Source organism: Parasteatoda tepidariorum, chromosome 7, assembly GCF_982258835.1.
Source record: "Parasteatoda tepidariorum strain Cologne lab strain chromosome 7, Ptep-v5.0, whole genome shotgun sequence".
NCBI classification, from domain to species: Eukaryota; Metazoa; Arthropoda; class Arachnida; order Araneae; family Theridiidae; genus Parasteatoda; species Parasteatoda tepidariorum.
Window position 1 is genome coordinate 64,638,374 of NC_141761.1, and position 25,387 is coordinate 64,663,760.

The 25,387-nt window shown below is 30.8% G+C and overlaps 1 protein-coding gene across 4 annotated transcripts in view; it reads right to left on the reverse strand.

The window, feature by feature from the left end:
• LOC147807200 (fatty acyl-CoA reductase 1-like) overlaps positions 1 to 25,387 on the reverse strand; it is a 90,464-nt gene that overhangs the window by 5,267 nt on the left and 59,810 nt on the right. For 3 of the 4 annotated variants that reach the window (XM_087167953.1, XM_087167952.1, XM_087167954.1), the window contains exons 7-11: positions 24,241 to 24,418; positions 22,902 to 22,946; positions 20,690 to 20,808; positions 16,180 to 16,416; positions 2,223 to 2,352 (exon numbers count right to left, since the gene is read on the reverse strand). In XM_087167953.1, the coding sequence (XP_087024079.1) occupies positions 2,223 to 2,352; positions 16,180 to 16,416; positions 20,690 to 20,808; positions 22,902 to 22,946; positions 24,241 to 24,418 (709 nt within the window). The remainder of the gene's footprint in view (positions 1 to 2,222; positions 2,353 to 16,179; positions 16,417 to 20,689; positions 20,809 to 22,901; positions 22,947 to 24,240; positions 24,419 to 25,387) is intronic. The other variant, XM_087167955.1, reaches the window with a different exon arrangement.

Consider the following 25,387-nt stretch of genomic DNA (forward strand, 5'->3'; position numbering starts at 1 on the left):
TCTATATGACTCCAGAATCACACTTATTATTTTGATATTGCTTTCATTGTTTTTATTAACTACACTTTCAGAAATATAAAACTTTCACTTTCAACGATTTCAGCAATTCTTGAGCGTTAATTTTGAGAAACATTTCGTTTCGAAATCCTTAATTTCAAACAGTATTAGAATCTATTAGAAATGTTGCTTTTTACCTTTTAAATTGGAATGAAATTTAGAATATAGTGAACAAAATGACAGGGGAAAACTGACATTTTAAATTGTGTATCTTCAAGAAGGAAGATATTAAAAATAAATTGCTTACAAAATCGACTTTATAAAACTATTGTCAGCCCAATTGTGACATATGGTAGTGAAAACTGGACAATGACATAAAAAAATGAAAATGACCTGCTGGTGTTTGAATGAAAGGTCCTGAGGAGAATATTCGGACTTATTAATGATTCAGAGAGAATAGGGAATTCGGACGAAATGGAGAAAATCATCAGGAGAAAAATATTGTTAGCTTAATCAAATCCCAGCGTCTTACAGACCTGGACACATAGAGAGGAGAGAAAATAATTACGGCTTTAAAAAGAACATCAACTGGACACCTATGGGAATCAGGCCCAGAGGCTGCCAAAAAAAAAAGATTAAAGGTTATTGGCGACTTGGACGATTCGGAGATGGAGGGGGAAGTCAAAACAGAAGGCTGTATGGAATATCTTGTACCTACACTAAAAATTAAAATTAAAAATCATAAAAATTACGCTCATAAAAATTACGCAAGAAATATGTTGTGTATTTAAATTAAAAGATATAAATTTTAAATATTAACAAATATTTTTTAGGTAATTATGCATTAGATCAGAATGTTTTCATGAATAAATTTCTGGCATATTGTCTGTATGTCTTAATGTTCTATAATGAATAGTATTTGTATGAGCAATACCGCTATTGATATAAAAATAATTATGACCGAAAAATTTTGATAAATAATAGTGAATAAAGATGATAAAATTCCTAATATTTTCTGAGCCTCTATCGAGAAGCACCAGGCTTTTCATTGCACAGATACAATTTTATATGTATTTTGATTATTTTAATTTGTATATATTTTTTTGAACTATTGTGCCAAAAACCACGGGATAGAGCATTCGCTTTTTAATTAGATGACCTGAGTTCAAATTTCAGAGATGTCTGGTCGATACGAATTCAGCACCCAGCTTGAACAGACCACAGTGATGCCATAAAATATACTCAGTGGTAAACGGATCATAGATTAGAGTCCCCTTGCAGTCAAGCGAAACGTGGGAGACTTTCGTAGTTTTCCTCTTAATGTAACACAAATGCAGGGTAGTTCTCCAAGAAGGCAAATGTCTCCTAATACTTGAACCAAGAGTTGCCTTGTCTTCCGGATTGAGTTCAAAATTACAACGCTACGGAGTTGAACATAATTGGGTCGATGTTCAACCATGGTTATAAAATATAAAAATTAAGAATACTATTAAGTTATATTTTACTATACGAAATCACACAACAAAGTCAAAATATTTGGTTGCTGATAAAACTTATTTTCATCTTTTTTCACTTGAAAAACTATATATATATATATATATATATATATAACATAAAAAGCTTCACTTAATCTTTTTATGCTATCCTAATTAATTATTCTAATCGAAATACTTTCTCACACTTTCAAAAGCCACATCCTGTTCTTAAATCTATTTTTGGCTCAAGTATGCAATTAATTAAAAGCAGGACATATTTCCCTTTGCTCTCTGTGGGAAACGCTCGATCTATATCATAAACCAATAGCAACTACTAAGATTCCCCTCTTTCCCTACATTAAGACATTTTACGGATTTTAATTAGCAAGATTTTCCCTAACATAATACCTAGGAGCGCAACTTTTCGTGTACACTTTTACACACTTTCATGACTGCTCTGTCTTATAATTAATTAATAAATAAATTTTGTACCCTCCTTCCCGACCTAAGACCTGTTTTAATCCTTCCACTCGGCAACGACGTTATATATATATATATATATAAACAGCTTCCGACAACAAGTATGCGCGCAACTGAGACAGACAGTTTCCTGATTTTACACTCCTATAAAAAGTTTAATTTAAATTTTAATAAATGAATGTTCTTAAATGCGTGTTTTTCTTTAATTTGCTTCATTACTCCCAGATACAGCCTAAATCTAAATATACCTTTCTCAGAACTAAATCTTACCTCCTTATCTCTGGGATCTAATTGTTCCTCAACTGTAATAAAATTACCCATCTTAAAATCAAATACAGTGCTTGTAAAGAAATTGAATAGATCCGCTTGCTCGTCGAGTAATTTATACAACTTCACCAACCTAGAAGTAAAGTAATAATGCAACTGATGATTTTTATGACCTTCATTGCATGCAAAATTCTAAATGTTAGGATATATACCCCTCTATTTTCAAATATTATGAAGCCTATAACCATAAAATTGTACTAGGTTTGCTAGCCCCTTAATAGTCGCATAATCGGGAAGAAAACGATCATAAAAGTGTCCATTTTTTTATTCAAGAAAATTACGTAAAGCCAAGTTTATATAAAACATATGTGTTCATTTTTAATTTTTGAGTGAATTTTTAGCTTACATGTTTAATGAGTGCTGACATCTAATTTAAAATAAATCTCTAAACACATGAAAAACTGTCTGACACTGCTATCTGGTGCATAGATTGAGAAATAAATATGATTCCGGGCATAAGATAGAGATTGCTTTAATCTTTTTGGCACATTACTTTTGATCACACCAGCCCTGAAATATCACGGGTATGAGAAATAAAGAGCAAAATTTCACCTCGTTATTTTGACGGGGGCGAGAAGGAAGGGGTTAAAAGGATCATAATATAGTACATAGCCAATGAATTATCAATGAGAGTTTTGTTACAAGAAATAAGACAAATCAATTGCGAAAAAAAGATTCAAGTCGTAACTAATTATTCATATTTTATGAAGTTCCTTGGTTACGCCATTTAATTAATCCTCATTTTTTATTAATACATGCAATTCTACTTTTTGATATCTACTGTGAATTCATGTTCTCAAACTCAGGAGATAAAATTTATCTGGAAAATGTACGGCCTCAACAGTTGAATTAAAAAAGACCTTAATTTTTCTGATGGTTCATTTTATTTGCCAACCTTTAATTTAACTTATAATTTGTTGTACTTAAAATATATTGATATATATTATTTTTATTGTATAACTTTGCCTTTGAATAACCAAAGGCAAAACGGCCATATCACTTAAATAGACCGTGCTGAGGAAGAAACAAAGTTTTGCGATAATAAAGGCAAAATGGCAGACAATTAATGAAAAGTATGTTCCAATTTTATATTTTAGTTAAGTGTGTTTCCAAATTTGTATCAACTGGTTTTTTGAGTATCATCATAAATATAAAATAAAATATTGAGGATAAAACATTAAAAAAAAAATAACTATATGTATATCTATTTGTATATATATATATATATATATATATATATATATATATATATATATATATATATATATATATATATATATATATATATATATATATATATATATATATATATATGTGTGTGTGTGTGTGTGTGTGTGTGTGTGATTCTCACGAAACATGACAATTCACTGTCCCTTGCTCCAAGATCTAATACTACAATCCTAAAAGAACTACTTCTTTTTTAAAAAAATTTATAAATAGCATTGCTGTTAGCATTTTAAAATGACTTTGCACCAGCATTGACTGTTTTGTATACTTAAAAAATTTAATTGAATATCAAAATGTCATTTTCCTGGCATGTCCCAAACAATCTTTCCAATAATAACTAGCTTCAAAACTTCCCATAAATTTTTCAAAATCTAATTTTTTTATCTTATCCTATGTAAGCATTTCTAGAATATACGCAGAGGGTATTGTTTACTAAAACTTCGTTTAAAAAAATTTTTTTTGTCTATAATTTGTTTGTCCCATGAAAATCTGTCATTTCCCTGGCTACTTTTATTTAGTGATTTATAACCAAAATAGATTGTGCCAGGAATCAATATCTTATGTTAATAGATTGATTAGATACCCTACTGTCTGAACATGTCTTGTTGCATGAATAAAGAACCTATTTTCTGGCTCAAAATCTATTTCAAAAAATTTTTCAAGGTTAGTAGGTTTTTTTGCTGTCATTTATTTATCTGACATTTATCATTTCAGATTAATTAAGATTATTTATTTATTTATCATTTATTTGTCTACATAAATTTATCTGAGTTATTTTAAGAAATACTGTTGTTTTCTGCAGAATATAAGCGTGTTTGGCCAAAATATTAAATTAAAGTAAAGTTACATGCTATAGAATGGCGAATTTGTCATTATCCTGGCTGTCATTTTCCAGGCTTATGAATGCCAGGACATTGAAGTGTTACCAGAAATTCTTTTTAACTGCTAATACTGTATAGAGGGAAAGCAAATATTAACCTAATACCAAGTTTATGTATGATTGTATTACGCTTGGAGGTAATCAAAGTTATTTATTTATTTAATGATTGATTATTATACACAATTTTATTCTGTACATATCAGCAACAAATATTTTTTTGTTTCTTTCTACAGTGGATAAAAAGAATTAATGTAAGCAATTTATGGTTCATCTTACATAAAGGCTTAAGTTGAGTTACTTACTATTAACTTAAAATGACTGTTTTTTAAACTTCTAAGGTAATAAGTCATTTTCCTGGCATTCAAGATTTGGTGAATTTCTATTTTATTTTTTTTCACGAGCAAATATCAATAAACTAAACTGCTGTTTATAAGATATTAATTAGTGTAGCTAAAGAAGCATACAAAAAATATTTTAGATTATTTTGAAGAAATTAAATTTGAAGGAATTTTCTGGTCCGAATTATCATGTTTCGTGAGAATCACCCATATATATATATATATATATATATATATATATATATATATATATATATATATATATATATATATATATATATATATATATATATATATATATATATATATATATATATATATATATATATATATATATATATATATATATATATATATATATATATATATATATATATATATATATATATATATATATATATATATATATATATATATATATATATATATATATATATATATATATATATATATATTGAGCACAAAAGATGTGTAAATTCACAATGTGAACCGGATGATCGTTGACTGTGAAAAATATGTTAAGAAGAATACCCATTAAAACTAATTTAATGTTGAAATCAAGTGTAAGAAATAAGTAGCAATAAAGTCAAATTTTCAATCATTGAATTGGTTTTAGTGTAAGTAAACTATATTTTGTACATCTTATAACGAAATTTGTAAAAATTAAAACTAAGAAGTAAGAAAAGTACTGAAAATTTCAAATTTAAAATAAATAGCAAATTTAAGAAAGATATTAAACATATTTTTAAATTCAATTAATAAAAATAACTAGTAAGGAAAATCCTTAATGATAATGATTATATATATATGCAATATATGTGTGTAATTTCATCAACTTTTATTATGATAATTATTTGAACATGTAAATATTTTGAATATAATAATATTATTTCTGTCACTAAAAATAAATTTAATAGTTGTGCTTAATTTTTACTTGCAGCTGGTGTGTACATCAGAATGAAATAAATAAATAATTAATTAAGGTATTTCTATTGTTCATTTAAATTCTTTTTTAAATAAAAATTTGGTCATTCTGCATAAAGTAGTGGGAAAAATATTGTTGTTCCTGTTATTTTATCATAAGTAACAGACTGCTGGTAAACGTGGTTCAATTTAATTTGATCTTGCTTTCTGCCTATAACAAACAATCCCGTAAAACAACAAAATCTGTTTGTTGCCAGCATTCGATTTCATGAATTCGAAGGTTTCAGAAAAGGACCACCGCGATTGTCACCGACATATGTGTTAGAATATAAAGCTAAATTTTCAAAGAAGAACCACTTTAAGGACAAGACAAGTCCAAGTGTAACCAATTGATTTACTACAGACAGAAAACATCCTTTCATCTCAGATATTTTTAAGCATCCTATAGGTGACTCTTTCCCCCTTCTTTTTTTTTTCCTTTTTTTTTAAGAAAAAAGGGTGCATATCTCAGAAAATTCATATTGTTTTCTTGTCTTCCTTTCGAGGGGGGGGGGGTTAGAGATACAAATAAATGGTGACTTAAGATTGAAGAAAGTGGGTGGCCTAGGAAAAGAAAAGTTTCTTGATTGACATAATTTTTAACCAATAACATTATTTATGCTACAATCAGTAACTAATTTCCCATATTTACACACCCTCGTATATACGTTAAGGCACTGAATCCTACATGAATGCACAGAAAAAGTTTATTCTACTAAAACATTATTCTAAATTATTGCTTTTGAAAGCATGCTGTAATAGTGTAAAGCTGATATTGCTTCAGGTAGTAGCTAAACCCTTCAAATAATTTTATCAATAATTATTATTTATCGATCAATATTGATTTTGTCTAAATCAATATAAGTGAAGAGTTTAATTTTCCTATAGTATTATATTTTAATAATAAAAAATTAATTAAACTTAAATGTAAAAATAAAATTACAATTATTAAAAATTATATAATTGTTTTACATTTTAAGAATTCTATTACACAATAATACTCAAAAGTAATAAAAACAAATTTCAACTTTTTGTTAAAAATACAATGTGACATGTTTTTAAGAGGGGCTGCCGTATTATAAGTTTTAAGAAGTAATAAACTTTTTTAAATGATTGATCTTATCGAAATAAATTTCATTCTATGACGTTATAGTTAAAATAGTTATTCGATTTAAAATAAACATTTTATGTAGCAATACACAAATTTTATTTCGATTTATTTTACGAATTTGTCTTTAAATGCTGTAAAGAATATGTAAAATATTTAGTACATAAAATTTTAGTAGGCAAAGTAGATTTTAGTTGGTTTAAGATAAATATTGGTTTAATAAAATTACATACATATGATTATTTACATTTATGATTATATTTTTCCAAACTTAAAATTATTTTCTATAAAACTTACGTAATTATTTTCTATAAAACTATAAAATTATTTTCTGTAAAACTATGTACGCGTATGCATACAGGTGTAAGGTTCGCATAAGTCTAATTTTATTACATCAGAGAATAGTTCGACTTTCATATAAAAAGGTGGCAACATCAAGAGATGTAAATAGAACGCTTCGCAAAAACATATATTTCCCTGTTATTATTTTTCATTAAATGCTTTTATAAAATATCTCTTCGCTTATTTACTGTATAGCATATTAATTAAATTCCTTGTCATTCAACTTTATCTTATATGGCGCAGCCGTCTTTTAAAAAAAGAACCTTTTTACAACTTCTTCTTTGAACATCGAACTTCTTCTATCGCTACATTTTAAATTCTTTCTATGAAATTTTGACTGCCAACGAAGGAAAAAAGAATTCATCATTGGCTTCAACTCGCCCAGGTAAACCTATTTTGACAAAAAATAACATTTAACCGAAAAAAATTTGAAAATTGGATTCCATTACATACTGATTTCTTCTCGCCAAACATACGTCGCCAAAACTGATTCGCTGCACTTTTCTCGCCAAGATGTCAACAGACGTGAATTCTGTTTTGAATGCCTTGAATGTGGAACGACTGACTCATTTAACTGTCGCCCAGTTAAAATCAGACTTGCGTTTAAGAAATCTTTCGCCCAATGGAAATAAAAATGACTTAATATCGCGCATAGTTAATGATAATATAAAAAGAACAGATGATGGAACTTTAGATGAACTTTTAACTCTTCGCATGCAATCGCCAAATAATGACTACAATACACAATATTCCGAAAGAAATTGCTTCGATAACTCAGAATTATTTTATTTTATAACCGTCGTTGAACAGCCGACCCAATTTCATGGGTTTACGACTACTTACGTTCAACTCCGTAGCCTTGTAATTTTGAACCAATCCAGAAGACAAGGAAACTCCTGGATCAGTACCCCCAGAGGTAATGATTTGCTGTTGGAACATGGAGGACTTTGAGACTCGACAGATTTAACGTGCATCAGTCACCATTTACTACACGGGGAGTCTTCGGCCGGCGAGGATCGAACCCACGACCTCTTGGATATGGGCCCAGCGCCCTACCGACCAGGCTATCCCAGCCCCAACTCAAAATTATTGACTAAAATTGAATTACTTTAGAAACAAGTGGAATTTTTAAGCAGTCAATATATTCGTCAACTCGCCCCTTCACCTCCTCTCTCGCAAACTGATTCTAATATTGCAGCAATTCTCGCTACATTTATGGAGACTCAAAAACAATTACTGGACAGACAAGTAAGTCAACCAAATATCATTCAAATTACATCCACTAATGATACCGCAAATTCCATTTCAATATTTAAAGGAGATGCTATTGATAATGCTTCTGAATGGATAAAAGAAGTAGATAGAATTGCGACACTAGCTAATTGGTCAGATGATCTTAAGTTAACTAATGCTATTTCTCGCCTCGCTGGATCTGCAAAAAATTGGCAAATGACACGAGGTAAAATTTATAATGACTGGACTGAATGGAAAACTGCCCTCGCTGCCAGAATTAAAAGGCGTATTACAATGCAAGAATTTTTAGCTCATCAGAGCGCTCGTAAATTAAAAATTAATGAAAGTTTAGTTGATTATATTTATGCTAAGGATGCTCTTCTTGAAAAAGCTCCGTTTACTATACCCCAAGCTGATCGCATTTCTATGATAATTGGTGATATTACAGAAGAAAAATGGCAGATTGAATTAGCTACTCAGAATTCCATTACTGTCGAAGAATTAATTGACAGAGCTGCCGCACTTGATGCAATTCGAAGTTTCAAACAAGAAAATATGTCACGCCAATCAGCTAACAATTTATTTCCAGTACCGAAAAATCAGTCAAAAAATTTCATTTCGCACGTTGAACAAAGACGTAAATATTACCCTGCTACTGACGATGTTCAAGATATTACTTGCTGGTGATGCGGTGAAAAAGATCATGCTTCTTTTATGTGCAGTTTACCTCCTCCTCAACGAAATTTACCTACAACTCAATCACGTAATTCTTCACGATCCGTTCAAGAATCCCACAACGAACCGGGAACTCAGCTTCTGTCAACTAGACACTCACTTAGTTCAAGTAATAATGAACCTCGCAGCTCCACCATTTCAATTTATCCAAATTTACGTCGCAACACAAATCGCAACATTCCTCCCACAAGATCTGAGCCTGCAAATGAAAATGATCATTCTATAAACTATATTAAAACTCAAACAAATAAGCGTGCCTTAATACCTGTTACTATTGACAACAATACAGAAATTCAAGCCCTCTGTGATCCGTATGCAGATATTACCGTCATTCAATATTCTTGCGTTCCTATTAATGCTGTTATGCACCCATGGACTGATGGACAATTTCAAGTCGTCGACCATTTAATAAACCCTATTGGATGGATTTCTTTAAACATAAAGGTTGGAAACATTGACCATCTAATGACCAAGGTTGGAATTTGCTCCGAACTTCCATTTCCGCTCATTTTGGGATTTGATTGGCTACACCAAGTGCAAGCTAGATGCACTTACGACTTTAATGGTTAACTATGTATTTCTACATCGTCTGCACTCCATCTATACGAATGTGTTCACTCTTCGAAACCTAGCATTAACTGCATTGCTCCCAGAGAACTCTCAGTACCATCATTAGACAACGTTGTTAAGCCAAGTAAACATCCTCCTCAAATTGAACTTATTCCAAAATCTGCAGGACTATCTGAGCTTCAGCAAACTCAACTTGATACTATAATTGGACAATTTGCAGACATATTTTGTTCTGACGATGACAATATTGGACTATGTCCGTATGTGGAATTCAAAATAGAATTTTAACATGACAAGCCTATTTGTTGTCGACCATATCGCCTTACAGAGCCAGATCGCCAATTTATGAACACTCAAATTCAAAAATGGTTGAAGCAAGGAATTTGTCGCCTTTCTAACTCGCCTTACGCCGCCCCTGCTATCATCGTTGATCAGCCCTTCCAAGAAAGCACTCCAAGACGAGTTGTTGTAGACTTCTCACGCACTATCAACTCCATTACCAAGATTGATCCGCACGCAATCGACCAGATGGAAGATGTGATTAAACGAACAGTAGGAAAACGCTTTAATTCTAAAATGGATGTAAAATCCGCATTCAATACCATTCGTATCAGAGAATCTGACGTCTACAAAACTGGTTTTGTAACAGCCGACGGACATTATGAATTTCTTCGAATGCCATTTGGTGTTACTAACGGCCCATCTACAATGACAAGAGCAATAAAATGTGCATACGACCACCTTGCTGAACATAATGTAAATACTTATATTGACGACATTTCAACTTCACATGATAATTGTGATTACCACCTTAAAGTTATTTACAATAATTTTCAAGTTACTCGTAAAGCTGGATTCAAGCTAAATCCAGGAAAGTCGCAATTTGCTGAGTCAGAAATTTCTCTTTTTGGTCGAATTATTTCCCAAGATGGCGAACGCCCTGATCCAGAACGCACAGCAGCAGTTGAACGTTACTCTACTCTAAAAACAATTCATGAAGTCCGCAATTTCCTAGGATTTGCCAATCAGTTTAGAAAGCACATTCGAAATTATGCTGTTGTTACAAAACCGCTCACAAATATTCTTAAAGGATTAGAAAAGAAGACAAGTAATGCGACAATCACTTTAACTGATGACCAACATCGAACATTCGAGACTTTGAAAACCAAGATCACTACCGCTCCTATTCTTGCGTACTTCAAACAAGGACTACCAACCTTTGTAGAAACTGATGCATCTTATTCAGGACTAGGTGCATGTTTATCTCAAGAGCAAAATGGAAAACGATGTAACATTGAATATGCATCACGGACTTTAAAAGATGCTGAAACACGCTACCACAGCAATGAGCTGGAGTGAGCTGCTGTACACTGGGCACTTACTGAAAAATTTCGTCTATATCTTATTGGTCACAAATTTCAGCTGATAACAGGCAACTATACGACAGCATATGTTGTTACGAAATCATCTCTCAATCGGAAATTCGCTCGATATTTGGTGGATTTTGCACAATTTGACTTTACAACTATTCATCGACCTGGAAAAGAAAATGTTATTGCCGATCATCTCTCACGTTATCCGAAACCAGCTATTTGTGTAACTGTTACTGCAAGCCGTGAATCTCAGATTTGTGAAAAACAGAACAGAGATGACTTTTGTCAGTACATTTTTCGCCTACTCAAAGAAGATAACCCTAATAAAAAGACTTTGTCAATTATATCCAATTACAAGATTGAGAACAATACGCTTGTAAGACTTAAAGACAATGGATTGAAATCTGTTGTTGTAATAACGAAATCCATGAAAGACAGAACATTGATTGCTTGCCATGATGATGTCGGACATATGGATGCCAAGAAAACCCTTCACGACTTGCAGCAGCGCTATTGGTGGCCACAAATGCGAAAGGATACCAAATTATACGTTCGAAGTTGTCATAAATGTCAAATTGTTAATCGTCGAACTGCCAACGCTTATGGCTTATTACAGCAATTGCCGATTCCTACAACCCCATGGGAAATTGTATCTGCTGATCACATAATTTGCTTACCGCAATACAAAGCTGGTAACACCAACATGCTCGTTCAGATTGACCATGCCACACGCTATGTTATTGCGACACCTTCTGCTTCTCTCGCAGCACATACAGTGACTGACGCACTATATCACAACATCATACTTCGATATGGGCCGCCCAGCATGTATTTATCAGACAGAGGAACTGCGTTTACAGCGCGCCACACGCAGCGCTTTTTACAAAAGTATGGAATACAACAGTCCATGACACCACCATGTTCACCACAAGCTAATAGCATTGTTGAACGCGCCAATGGTGTCATTGCATCAACTTTGAGAAAAATAATTGATGTACATCCAGAAAAATGGGATGAATTATTACCTAACGCTTTATTAGCAATCAACACCACACGACAAAATTCAACTAAAAGATCCCTATTTTATTTGCTTCATGGATATGAACCACGCCTTCCACGTGAATTGCACATTGCAAATTTCATCGATTGCACGCCACGTGAAGATCAACTTGACCTTCTTACTTTAGCCAGGGCCGAAGCCGTAAATAATGTGTACGAAAAACATCTAGATAATAAGCGCAGATTCGATCTTCACCGTCGGTCACATTCATTTAAGACAGGAGATCTCGTCTTGTATGACTGGCCTAAACAAGGAGATCATAAACTTTCTCCCATTTATAGAGGACCGTTTCTGATTGTTCGTCCAGTCGGGGCCGTATGCTACGAGATCAAGTCTATGGATCAAAGAAAGAATCTTTTGAAAGTTGTTCACGTACAACATCTTCGTCCATATCACATGCGAGATACGCCAGTCACCCAGGAAGAAGAGAGCTCGGAAGAAGAGGAAGAATCAGTTTCCGAATTACATCCAGTAGAAAACATCCAGGATTCTGAAAATTACCCGAACATCATATCGAGCCGCTACGATCTGCGACGCAATCGACGCCCGCCTGAAAGACGTATTAGACAAAATCTGTCCTAGAACCTTAATGTTTACGCTTCAATGTAAATATCTACATTTAGCATTGAGCGGGGCCGAATGTAAGGTTCGCATAAGTGTAATTTTATTACAGCAGAGAATAGTTTCACTTTCATATAAAAAGGTGGCAACATCAAGAGATGTAAATAGAACGCTTCGCAAAAACATATATTTCGCTGTTATTATTTTTCATTAAATGCTTTTATAAAATATCTCTTCGCTTATTTACTGTATAGCATATTAATTAAATTCCTTGTCATTCAACTTTATCTTATACAGGAATAAAAAATATCGTAACACAAAAAAAGTGAATAAATTAAAAATGATGGTCTGTTATTTTCTACTGATTATTATTTAAGTTCAGTTTTTATATTATATTCATTCTTGCTATATTTATGTTTTTGTTTGTATTATAAAAGCACGAATGTTCTGAATTTGTAAATGAAAATCTGATCATTGAATTTATAGTTGTTTAAAGCATTTTGCTTATGCATTTATTTACTTATTGAGGACAGAGTGTTTTTTTACTGTAACAGCTTTTTAAGACCCAAGTTTCTGCTATCACTTATGAGAATTTCAAGTACAGGTTTAATGCATTAGTTTTAAGTGATTTCTATCATTTTTTCTAAATGGTCATTTTTTCACTAGTCAAATTAAGATTTAATTTATAGTAATTTATTGCTCTTAAGCTCTTCTGTACCTTTGACTTTGACAGGTCAATTAACTACGAGAATGTCCAAAATATAAAACAAAATAGTAATAATTCTATTAGATAATTATTTCTGTTTTCCACAGATGTAATCTAGAGTGAGTTGTTATTATGAAATAAGTTCATTTCTGATTTTTAATCCAGATTTTATAGGATCATTAAAGATAATTGTTGCATTTATAAAATTACTCATCACTATTTTTCCCCTCATTTCTCTTCCTATCATTATTAATATATTAGGTTTAATAAGGAAAAAGGAATAATGAAAAGCATTATTACTTGTAAAAGTTATGCTTTATTATATACAGTGCGTAAAATAAAAAAGAAATAAAAACCCAGAATAACTATTGATTTAATGATCGGATTTTAACTTACTAGATCTCAATCTAAGTGGCTTGAGGGCCAAACTTAAAATATGCTAATTAGTTGGTGCAGAAGATATTTTAAGTTATGAAATCAGGCAAACGTGCTTCTTCTACCTACATATATAAATGTTGTTGTTGTTGAATTTGGATATTTGCCTCTCAAAATATTGATGGTATTCACAATATGGAAATTAAGATTCCAAAAGTTTTTTTAGGTTGAAAGTTTGGATTCTTTTATTCAGTTGTAGTTTTCAGGCATTTCGTCATGTCTCGAGAACTTTTGAAACGAATTGAAAAAATTTTGCCCCTAATAATAAAATTCATTAACCTAAAAATAATTCCCTGTCAAAAATAGTTTTTTTTAATTATTTATTCTTAATGGTCGGAACAATTTTGAATTTAAAAATATACAAATTTTTATATAATTTTAAAGAATATTAATTTAAATGGTAAAATATAAAATTTGAACGAAATCTGTCGAAATCTGTCTTGAGAAATTAAATGTCAAATATATAACTTTCTTAAAATTGAATAATTAATTGGTTTATTTGATTGATTTAGCACACATTAAATTTTGTATTTTGTCATTCAAAATGACGTTTGTTAAATTTTTCATTTAAAGTTCATTCGACTATTCTCTTAAAAAATAAAATAATATAAAATGATTAATACTTCTTAAAAATTATTTTTACAAGGAACTATTTTTAGGTAAATGAATTTTATTATTGTGTGCTAAAATGTTTTAGTTCGTTTGAAAAATTCTCGAGACATGGCTATTTATTACGAGAGTCAAGAATTCGAATCAATTGAAAAAAAAGGCATGCTTTTTTTGGAAAAAGTACTTGTCTATTTTTTTAATTTAAAGTATTTTGAGTCGTAGTATATAAAAGTTCAAACTTTCGATCATAAGTCATTCAAATTGTTTGCTTTTTTGCACATTGTACATACACACAAACATAAGTTATTTTTTTTAATATTAATTGAAAAGTTTTCAATTGATTCGATTTTAATATTTTTTAATTTAATTTGAATAAATACTTTTTTTTACAAAAAATTTTGAATTAACCCGTGACTTAATACTAGATATATTTTAATTGTTTGAGGGGGGGGGGCACCAAAATATTTTCAGTGCTTAGGGCCTCAAGAGGTCTTAATCCGGCCCTGCTGAACCACCAACTGTCTTGCAATTTCAGCATAAGAGAGGCCATTTTCTCTCAATATGACAATTCGGCTTCTTTTTGTAGATGTCCAAATAGTTCTTCTTGTTGATGACATTGTTTAAATTAGTTTAATTTTTAAAAAAAGGACCTTAAATATTCAAAAACAGTAATACTCTATTTAGTTGTACTAGTATGCATCATTCCACAAAATATTTCCACAGCAATAACTCTTTTACCATCTAAATAACCTAAACTATAGTTACAGACATTTGATTGGTCCTAAGAACAGTGTTTGTGATTGTCTAGTACGCTTTTATTACAAAACACGTCCTTATTCAAAATGATTTGTGTTTGTTTGTTCTACTAAAATGAGCATAACTTTTTTGTAATACAGATATTTTAATTCTATTTTTGTTATTAAATTTTACAATAAATTACCTTCAATTTGATATACAACGTTTGTATTTAAGTGAAAATTAATAAATTCTACAAGCACACAAAGTTGAAAAACATGAAACTTTCAAAAATTGTCCACACTTTTGGCCACCACTGTATATTTATGTCTGTTAATTAAATTGCAACGTTTGCCAATTTTTATTCTTTTTTTTGTAATAAAATTAATTACATTTTGGGTTTCATTAAATTATTTTTCCGAATAAAAATGTTTTTACTAGTTTTTCTCATAGATGGCAGCACTAATATGTTACTTGCTTAAAATTTTTTTCCACCAAATATATTTTTTAATTTTATTTTATTCGATTCAAGCTATAAGCACAAGTTTAAAGATTTTTACCTCTTCGCGAATTTTGTTAACTGTTTAATTAGTATTTTACTTTTAAACCTAAACCGCATTTTGCTAGCCGGTAAGTTTGGTTATTGCTTTCCTTTATTTCATGCTCTTTTTCAAAAAAAACTTTTTTGCGATATCGACGCATATAAAAAGTAATTTTTATCTTAGGATAATTTTTCTTTATTCAGAAATATCGCATTAAATTATACCTATAGATGTGTCTTGAGGAACACTGTTGGTTTTTTCCTATTTATAGTTTTCTTTTTTTATATTATTTTATTATTTGTATGTATATATATATATATATATATATATATATATATATATATATATATATATATATATATATATATATATATATATATATATATATATATATATATATATATATATAATTGCAGGAATTTGAGAACCTTTTATATAGCATTTTAAGAAACAAAAAGCACTAAAAATAAATGACAAATATACCTGACTTTGCGTTTTTGAAGAGAAAATATGACATCAAGAACATAAGCTGGGAGATAATGCTCATATATTACCAATAATTTATACAAATATCTGTTTTTTACGAAGGAGTAAGAGAGTTTTTGAAAAGATTTCGGCAACGAAAACTGAGAGAAGAGTTTCATATAGGTCTTAATATATGTTTCGTTTGTTACAAACCAGGGTCCGGCAGTACAGTTGATGATTGACATGGACGGCATTCTATATTTCAAAAAAAAAAATAATAATATAATAATTTATACCAACAAGCTAGAGTTTTGATTTTGGTGAACAAAAATATTTTAAAAAGTTGTAAAGCAGTACCTTAAAAAAACATAAAAAATACTCTTTTAATTAAGCAAGTTTTAATTTCAAGTATCATTTTGATTATTAGTTTCGAAATCTAGACATAGCTCGAAATGCGTGTTTACGAAAATTGGCAATGCTTAAAATATGTGTTTCTTCAACCCAACTTTAACAACTAAGCATAAAATCGCGTGCTTACTTACTTATTTAAACACTATAAGTATAATCATTACAGGGCCGCGATGGCTCAGGGGATAGAGCGTTGACCTTTCAATGACGCGAACCGAGTTCGTATCCCAGTTGATAAGAATTCCGCATCTCCCTTGAGCCGACCACAGTGCTAACGTGAAATATTCTCAGTGGTAGACGGATCATGGGTTAGAGTCCCCTTGCCGTCAGGCTAACCGTGGGAGGTTCTCGTGGTCTTCCTCTCCATGTAACGCAAATGCGGGTTAGCTCCATCAAAAAGTCCTCCACGAAGGTGAAATTTCTCCTAACACTCGATTCAGGAGTTCCATTGTCTTCTGGATTGGGTTCAAAATTACAAGGCTACGGAGTTGAACATTAGCAGTCATAAACCCATAAAATTGGGTCGGCTGTTCAATGACGGTTATAAAATAAAATTAAATCATTGCAGGGAGCGATGGCTCAGGTGATAGCGCATTCGCCTTCCAATGAGGTGAACCGAGTTCGAATCCCAGTGATGATTGGTCGACCTTAATGCCCACATGAAATATCCTCAGTGATAGAGTAATCGTGGGTTAGATTCCCTTTTCCGCCAGGCTAACCGTGAGAGGTTCTCGTGGTTTTCATCTCCATGTAACGCAAAAGTGGTTTAGTTCAAAAAGTTCAACACGACGGCAAAATTTCTCCCTTTACTTGATCCAGGAGTTACCTTGTCTTCTGGATTGGGTTCAAAGTTACAAGGCTACGGAGATGAGCATTAGTAGTCACAGACTCAAAAATTGGGTCGACTGTTTAACGACAGTTATAAAATAAATAAAAAATCATTGCATGGCAATGTCCCGTTATTCAGGGTCGAGATGGTTAGGTTTATTACAGATATAATTTTTCAGGCTATGTATTTATAGTCAGAATTCTAAACGATAAAGTGAATTTTGAAACTCTACATTCCTACAATATAAATCTAAAACCACTATTATAAGTGTACTAGAAGGCTCCGCCCCCTGTTCGCTAACGCTCGCCAACCCCCGAGAATTGCTACGCAATCCTATGAAGTTCACGCCGTGAACCATGGCTCGCTGCGCTCGCTCGCCAGTGAACGCAATGTTCTAGCACAAAGACATAGTATATTATCATCAAAGACATAGTATTTTATCATCAAAGACATATTATTGTACTTATGTAGAAGAATTCTATCAATGTTCTTATTGGCTTTTAAAAAGGTATATTAGCTATTTAGATTGTACATGGTGAAAAAATCAAAACATTAGCTAAATAAGAAACATATTAGCAAAATAAATTATCAAATATTACAGTTACTCACCTAAATTCAACTAAATGTGTGTAATAAATTAGTTAATGCTAGAAATTCTGAAAGTTTTAGTAAAAAATTTTATTATTTAAAAATATAAACTTTAAACCCTAACTTTTCCTTGTGAGATAATAACCCTCAAAAAGTCTTTCATTTTCAAGAACACAAAAATTTGTTTTATCGCCAAATGAAATATTTTTTGTTGATCAGCATTATTGAAATCAATTTCTATATTAATTAACATTTGTGATAAAGTACATAACATTTTAGAACAAAATAAGGATGTTTTACGTACAATAAATTAAAATGCATGGCTGTTAGCATTATCCGAGAAATACCACGTGGAGGTCGCCATGCTGCATTTCTAATCTGGGAGTTTTGATTTTGGCAGTTCCCCTTGCCTACTGCCAATAGAAGTTTCAATTAAATTTTTTCCAAAAAACATTTTCTTCTGCAAAGCTCTAAGAAAATAACACTAAGCATTTAGAATTTCTTTGAAAACACAATTATAGATTTGGCATCTTGGAGCAATTACTGAAAAACTGTCAAATGACTTAACTCTTGACAGGCCAACATAAAGTTGTCCATGACTAAAAACTTGTTTAGTCAATACTAAACTGATTTTCTCAAAAGTCTGACCTTGTGACTTATTTATAGTCATGGAGAAGGCCAGCCTAATTAATTCCTAATTGAGTTTAAATTAAATATTATCATGTTTTTAGGGCATGAATCTGAATTGAACAACCTGCTAATGCTCACTCTGGTTATTGTTTTCGTTTTTAAAAGCGCTATATGTTGAGCCAGTTTAAATTAAATATTATCATGTTTTTAGGGCATGAATCTGAATTGAACAACCTGATAATGCTCACTCTGCTTATTTTTTCCGTTTTTAAAAGCGCTATATGTTGAGCCACCTCATGTGACATTTGCCATGTGACATTTTTAGCAACAATCATTGGTTGATTTTCTAGCGTTGCCATTCGGGGAGTTGTAATGAGGCTTTTTTTTGGTGCCGTGTAAGAGAAATATATGTATAGATTGCTTTTGTGGCAAGCTCTTAAAAGAACTGTTGATTTTCAAAGATTTTAATTAAAAAAACTACTGTATCAAGTGATTTATGTCAATAGACGATATCATATGAAGAATGTATTTGGACTGACTAGTTTATTCCTTAAAAAAGAAAAGAAATACTCACAAAAGGAAAAAAACGGAATTAAATACCATATCCATGTTCATTGCACGCATTTCGAGTTACGTCTAGATTTAAAAACTCACCAACATATTATTTCCAAAGTTTCATGGAACATGTAATTAAGGTTTAATTTACATTCAAAACTGAAATAAATTTAATAATTAAGTAAAGAAATTAAAGAGAGGAAAGCTGATTTGATTCATGCGTCCTAGTATATCTATAATAAAAAAGGAAGAATTTGTGTTTCTGTATGCCGCTTTCATAACTCCGGAACCATCCTGAAATTTAAACAATGGCTCTACGGGGCAAAATTTTGATTCACTATTGACTGTAGACAATCCCGTGTTTTTTGTAGATCTATTTAATTAAACAATTTATTTATTGCTAACTATAGACAATCCTGTTTTTTTTTGTAAATATTTTAATGTGATGCTTGCTAGATTTTAGCTCCATTTAAATAAAAAGAAATTACTGCACTTTCTCTAACAACTAGCATATTTAATGCTATTTGCTTTTCTGCCTGCCGTAACTATGATGAAGGCAATCTTAGTTCATTTCTAAATGTATTTAGTTAATTCCAAGAGTAAGACAGGCCCTCTATTGCAAACTATTACCTCAAATTGACCTCTAAACACATTAGCCCTTTTACTAACGTAAACAATAAATAATTTACTATTATTGTAAGACATTATTCGGCCTATGGTAAAACATTAAAATTTAATTTGAGTACTCTTATAAGTAAAAAAAAAACTAACTCTATGATTAAAAAAAATCTTTACGGTGATCAAACTGATATGGATTAAACTTTATACCAAAAGAAACAGGGGATAAATTTGGGATACCAAATCCATGTTAAGAAGTACTATTATATTAATCAACTTTTGCACCATAACAAGTTTGAATCAAATTCGAACGACTATGGGTGAATTTGGGTAAACCAAATAGACTTCAATATTTCTAAAAGTGTAGTTAGAGATTGTTTTAAATGACAGTTTAGTGAATGTAGAAATATCTGCCTCTTAAAAAATATCACTGAAGAAAGCTGTTTACACAGCACGTTTAACCTTATCGGTGGTGTTGAGTAAAATTGCATCAAAATTGGTGAGGCACAAAAACTGCAATTGTCTTATCTCTTAAACAACGCGGTTTTAAATCAACCACTTTTTGTATTGAAAAAGGTAAAGATTCAGCAAATGGCTTCGTTATGGATATGCATGCGATGACCACAATTGTCAAGGCTTTTCTAGAATAAATATTTGGAACAAAATTTTCTGCCTCGAAAAAGGTTAAAGCATTCTTATTTAACGACCAGTTAGAAAATGAATAAATTCGCGATAAACAAAGAAAATTTATAGAGAGTGGAAATGCGTGCCAAAATGCAAATGAAATCCAACTCCTAAATTTAAAAGAAAAAAAACTTGGTTATAATTTGAATTAAAACGACTAATTGTTCACAAATATTTAAAGAAATTTAAGTTTTTGTTAGTAAATAAATCCAATACCTCTTTGTACCAACACTCCAGGCAGCTACAATATGCATATTAGCCACAGTGTCAACCGGCACTATGTCAATGCGAGCATTCCTATCAGCTAAAATAACTTTACAGAAACCTCTACCTACCTGTAAAAACATTTGGTTTTATTTCTTTTATTATAAAGTTTTAATTTAACCTCATAAAATTCATTGAAAGAAGATAAATTTTTTTATCAGTTAAAATATCTGGTGATGTTAGATTAAAAATTGTATCGTGGTTAAAGAGAAATAAAGCATTTAATATGTTAGATGTTTCACAAAACATTTTGTGACATAAAAAAGTTTTACAAATAATTTTGTTGCATAATAATGTTATTTGAAAGTATGAGCTTGAAGATGTTATGATCTATAGCGATATTTTAGAAATGGCGGGGACAAATGACAGAAAAACTGCTATAAAAAGGCAAGAAGCAACATACAAATCAGGTTGCCTTTTCCTTGCTTTCAGTTTATTAGATTCCTGATGAATTAGGCTATACCATTTATTGGAACGTTGATTAGAGCTGAATCTTTGCTATCTCGAAAATATATAAAGTACAATTTTGTTCATCACTGTATTTCCTGTTGCAGGGCCGGGATAGCTTGGACGGTAGGACATTGGGCTCGTGTACGTCAGATCACGAGTTCAAATCCCACCGACCGAAAAATCCCCATGTATTAAATGGTGACTGGACAGGTGCATGTTAAAGCTGTTGGAGTCACAATGTCCTCCAAGTTTGCATAACAATTCAATACATCTGGAGGTCACGGAACTGGAGATTGATCGTTCTCTGGTTCCGGTCAAAATTACGATCTGTGGATGAATGAATAGAGTATGAATGCGCCTTTCCTGTAAAACGGACTGTGACGTATGTGTGGCTGAAGTCGTATTTTTAGCCATAGATGGCGCCACTGAAAAAAAGCACCTCCCGCCTTAAAAATTCTCTTGATTTCAAGCAGGCTTGCTGTTATTAGCATGAGGCATTAGTAAAAGCAACAACATTTTCAGCTTAAATAATATGAATATTTAATATATTTTCCTATAAAGTTCAAAAAAGTGGGTATTGCTAGTCTGAAGTTTCGAGGTATGATCACTGAAACCTAGAGCTACCAAGAATAGAAGAAAAAAAAATGGATTATTCTCAGGAATAATTATGGTTTTTGGAGAAAGGAAATTAGAAAAATCTTTGTTTTACATTCCATACAATTTCAGTGGACATTTATATCAATAAATTTTCATGCTTTGAAGAATAGTATAGAATGCATAGAAGTTTTTTTAACATCCTGTCATTTGCCGGAAAATATGAGATGATTATACAGAATAAAGTGAATTTGTTTATCTTTTTTAATCGAAAACAGAGTCTAAATTTTGATACCATAATTTGAAAAATAACACTAGGATCCCTTGCTTTTAATAAAGCATTGTGCCAGGATTCACTCCTCTTCCATGCAAATAAATGACCTTTGCCCTGAAGGTCAATATAGTATGTCTATAGAAAGAGCTTCCCTCACCACCAAGTTCAAAGCCGTCTGCTGCTATTTGATTTTAGATTAGTTGATTTTTGACCTAGTTGATTTTTTTAAAATCCCGTTTTAAGCATAATAACCATGGCATAGTTTTTTAAATAAAGTTTATGGAATGATTTGGTAATGACGGCTATTGTTTTTATCAATTATAAAGAAATGGGAGTTTCTTTACTAATTTTTTATTTTTTGCATTTTATGGCAAAAAATTGTGACAATAGAAAAAAACAAGTTATGTTTTGACTTACTGAAATAGTAATTCTCATATCACAATCGTCTCTCATAGTTATAATTCTAATAATGTAGATTATGAATAGTTTTAATTGATCAACAACAATAATAGAAAATAGAACATGTGATTAATGCTATATCGAATCTAAAGAAAGTGGTTGAAAAGGTGGAGGTCATTCAATAACAATAATGACATCAGATAAACCTACTACTTTTCATCCTGTTTCTTTATTTTTATAAAAAAAAATTTCAACAAAATTTAAGATAAAATTTGCATAAAATAAACATAATATCTGGAAAATTAACTGAGACATGCACTCAATATTTTATTTCTTGCAAAACCACGGAAATAAATATTTTTTATTTAAATTTCTAGAAATTATTTTAATTCAAGTAATTCTTTAAAATATTTTGAAAAGCATCAAAAGAATATCAATAATGCTTACCAAATTCACTAAGTCAACTATTCCAAATCCTTCTTCTATGTAGCCCTGAAAACAAATAATGCGGAATAACAAATCAAAAAATTTTAGTCTACTTATAATTATCTTATAACCATCGTAGATCAGCCGATCCAATTTTTTGTGTTTACGACTGCCGAGGTTCAACTCCATAGTCCTGTAATTTTATACGCAATCCAGAAGACAAGAGAACTCCTGGATCAAGTAGTAGAAATTTGCTTTTGTGATGGGCTTTTTGATGGAACTAACCCGTATTTGCATTACATGGAGAGGAAAACCGCGAAATTTTCTCACGGTTAGTCTAACGACAGGGGAACTCTAACCAATGATCTGTCTACCACTGAGGATATTTTACGTCAGCAATATAGTTAGTGAGAAACGGTTGCGGAATTTAATTGGTATCGATCAGCTATTGCTGGATATTAGGTGATTAATGAATCATAAGTGAAAAAATTATTTATAAATTTTTAAAACTAAAAAAAATGCTAACGAAGCCTGGTTTTAAGTAATAATGTAGGATAAGGCATTTCAAGTGCATTTCAATCTATCTAATCTAAATTTATCTCAGGGCAGAGAAGTTGGAATTACATATTTGAAAATTCTGAGTTGGGAAAAAATTAAAAATAACATCCTATAAGTATAAAAATGATAGAAAAGCTTTTAACTGATGAAAATTGCTGGGGTAAAATATTTATAATTAAAAAAATAAAAATATTAATTTAGTGAATATCATAGCAGTTACTTAAACTCGAACTTTAAAAAAATTAAATTCTTATATTTTAATAAGTTTGAGCCTTTGCTTTACTGAAATATTGAATCAAACTAGAATATTATTAAAAATTATGCAAAAAATTTCTATAAAAGATTGATTACTAATTTTAGTACTATCTTTTGATTCATTATGTCCAATATTAACTTTAAGTAGCTAAACAGCTAAATAAATTGAAAAGATAATGCAATTACTTTGCATCATTTGTAACAGTTTCTTATTCACTAAAAAATTGAATTATAATATGATGTTGATAAGAATATATGTTAGGTTTATTTTTTCTTGTTAGGTTTATTTGAAGTTGATAAGAATAATTTAATTTTATAGCATTATTATACATTATTATATTGCATAATTATACATAGCATTATATTTTTTTTAATTTTATAGCATTATTTTTTAATTTTATTGCATTATTATAATTTTATAGTGCAGCGGAACTCTATGGTAAAGAAAGCCAAGGTTAAGCTAGAGTTGTAAACTGAAGTATTTCATTAATAATTATTTAATATTTTTTTTTTTTTTTTTTGCATTTCATAGCACTATTACACATACTTTCAATGGACTTCTCCAACAATTTACTATAATTGATGGGCGAATGATTACTACTGGAAGATCCGATGCCATTTCTTCTACGATATTTTCAGCTAAACATTTTGTGAAAGTGTACTGGTTGGGCCATTCTGGTTTGCATTCGGCAGCTAATTTTTCAAATTCCCCATTTTCATCACTCCTGAAAATATAAAAGAATTTTTCATTTCAGAAAAAATTACTGTATTTACACCTGAGATAAATTTTCCAAATTAATTTTAACATTTGGCGGCATTAAATAACTGCCGAGTAAACAGAGTTTTGTTGAATCCCAATGATTCGATGAATTTCAAAACGAGCCATCTCCATTTTTTTTTCAAATTTGATATTCTTGCATTTATTAGCTTAGCTGACGTAAATACCTTATAAGGATATAAAAAATTCATGTGTGCTTACTTGGTAAAGTATATTTTGTACAGTGAAATCTCAGTTTAGTTCAAGAACATGCTATATCCAGGGGATGACTTGTTCTCAGTATCAACTTGGAAATATTTCTCTAGATGGCTACTGTTGATGCTTATAAATGTATTCGCATAACCTAACAATGAGTTATTTAGTTTAGGCTTGTTATTTTATTGATGTTTTTTTTTATCACACAATTCGTAATAAATGGGGTAGCTTTCTAGAAGGTATCTGCCAGGAAATAAGAAGGTATAAATGTAACTAAATTGCAAAGGAGGTGACTACAAATAGTATGCTACTTGTATTCAAATGCAGGAGGCCGGAGCATTATAAGAAAAATGTGTTATCAAAAAGCTCTGATGGAAAAGTGAGAAAGGAGAAACAGCAGTTTCATGTGACGCCTTATAGCAATTTTAATTATAAAAATACTACTCCTGGTGATGTTGAAGTATCTCTTTTATACAAATTAATTTTTTCTTAGTACAAAAAAGTACCCTAAAAGTGACACCCTAACCAGTTAAGGAAGCATATTTTTGAAAAGTTGTCATAAACCACAAGAAAATTTCAAACATCAAAAAGAATTTTACAACATGAACCAAATAAGTTTTTTTTCTTTCTAAGACGAAATCTGTAAGTGGCTTAGCATGGATTGTCATGGAGTAAAAGATTTCTGAATCTACTCAAATATTCATGAATATATAGTCTAAGA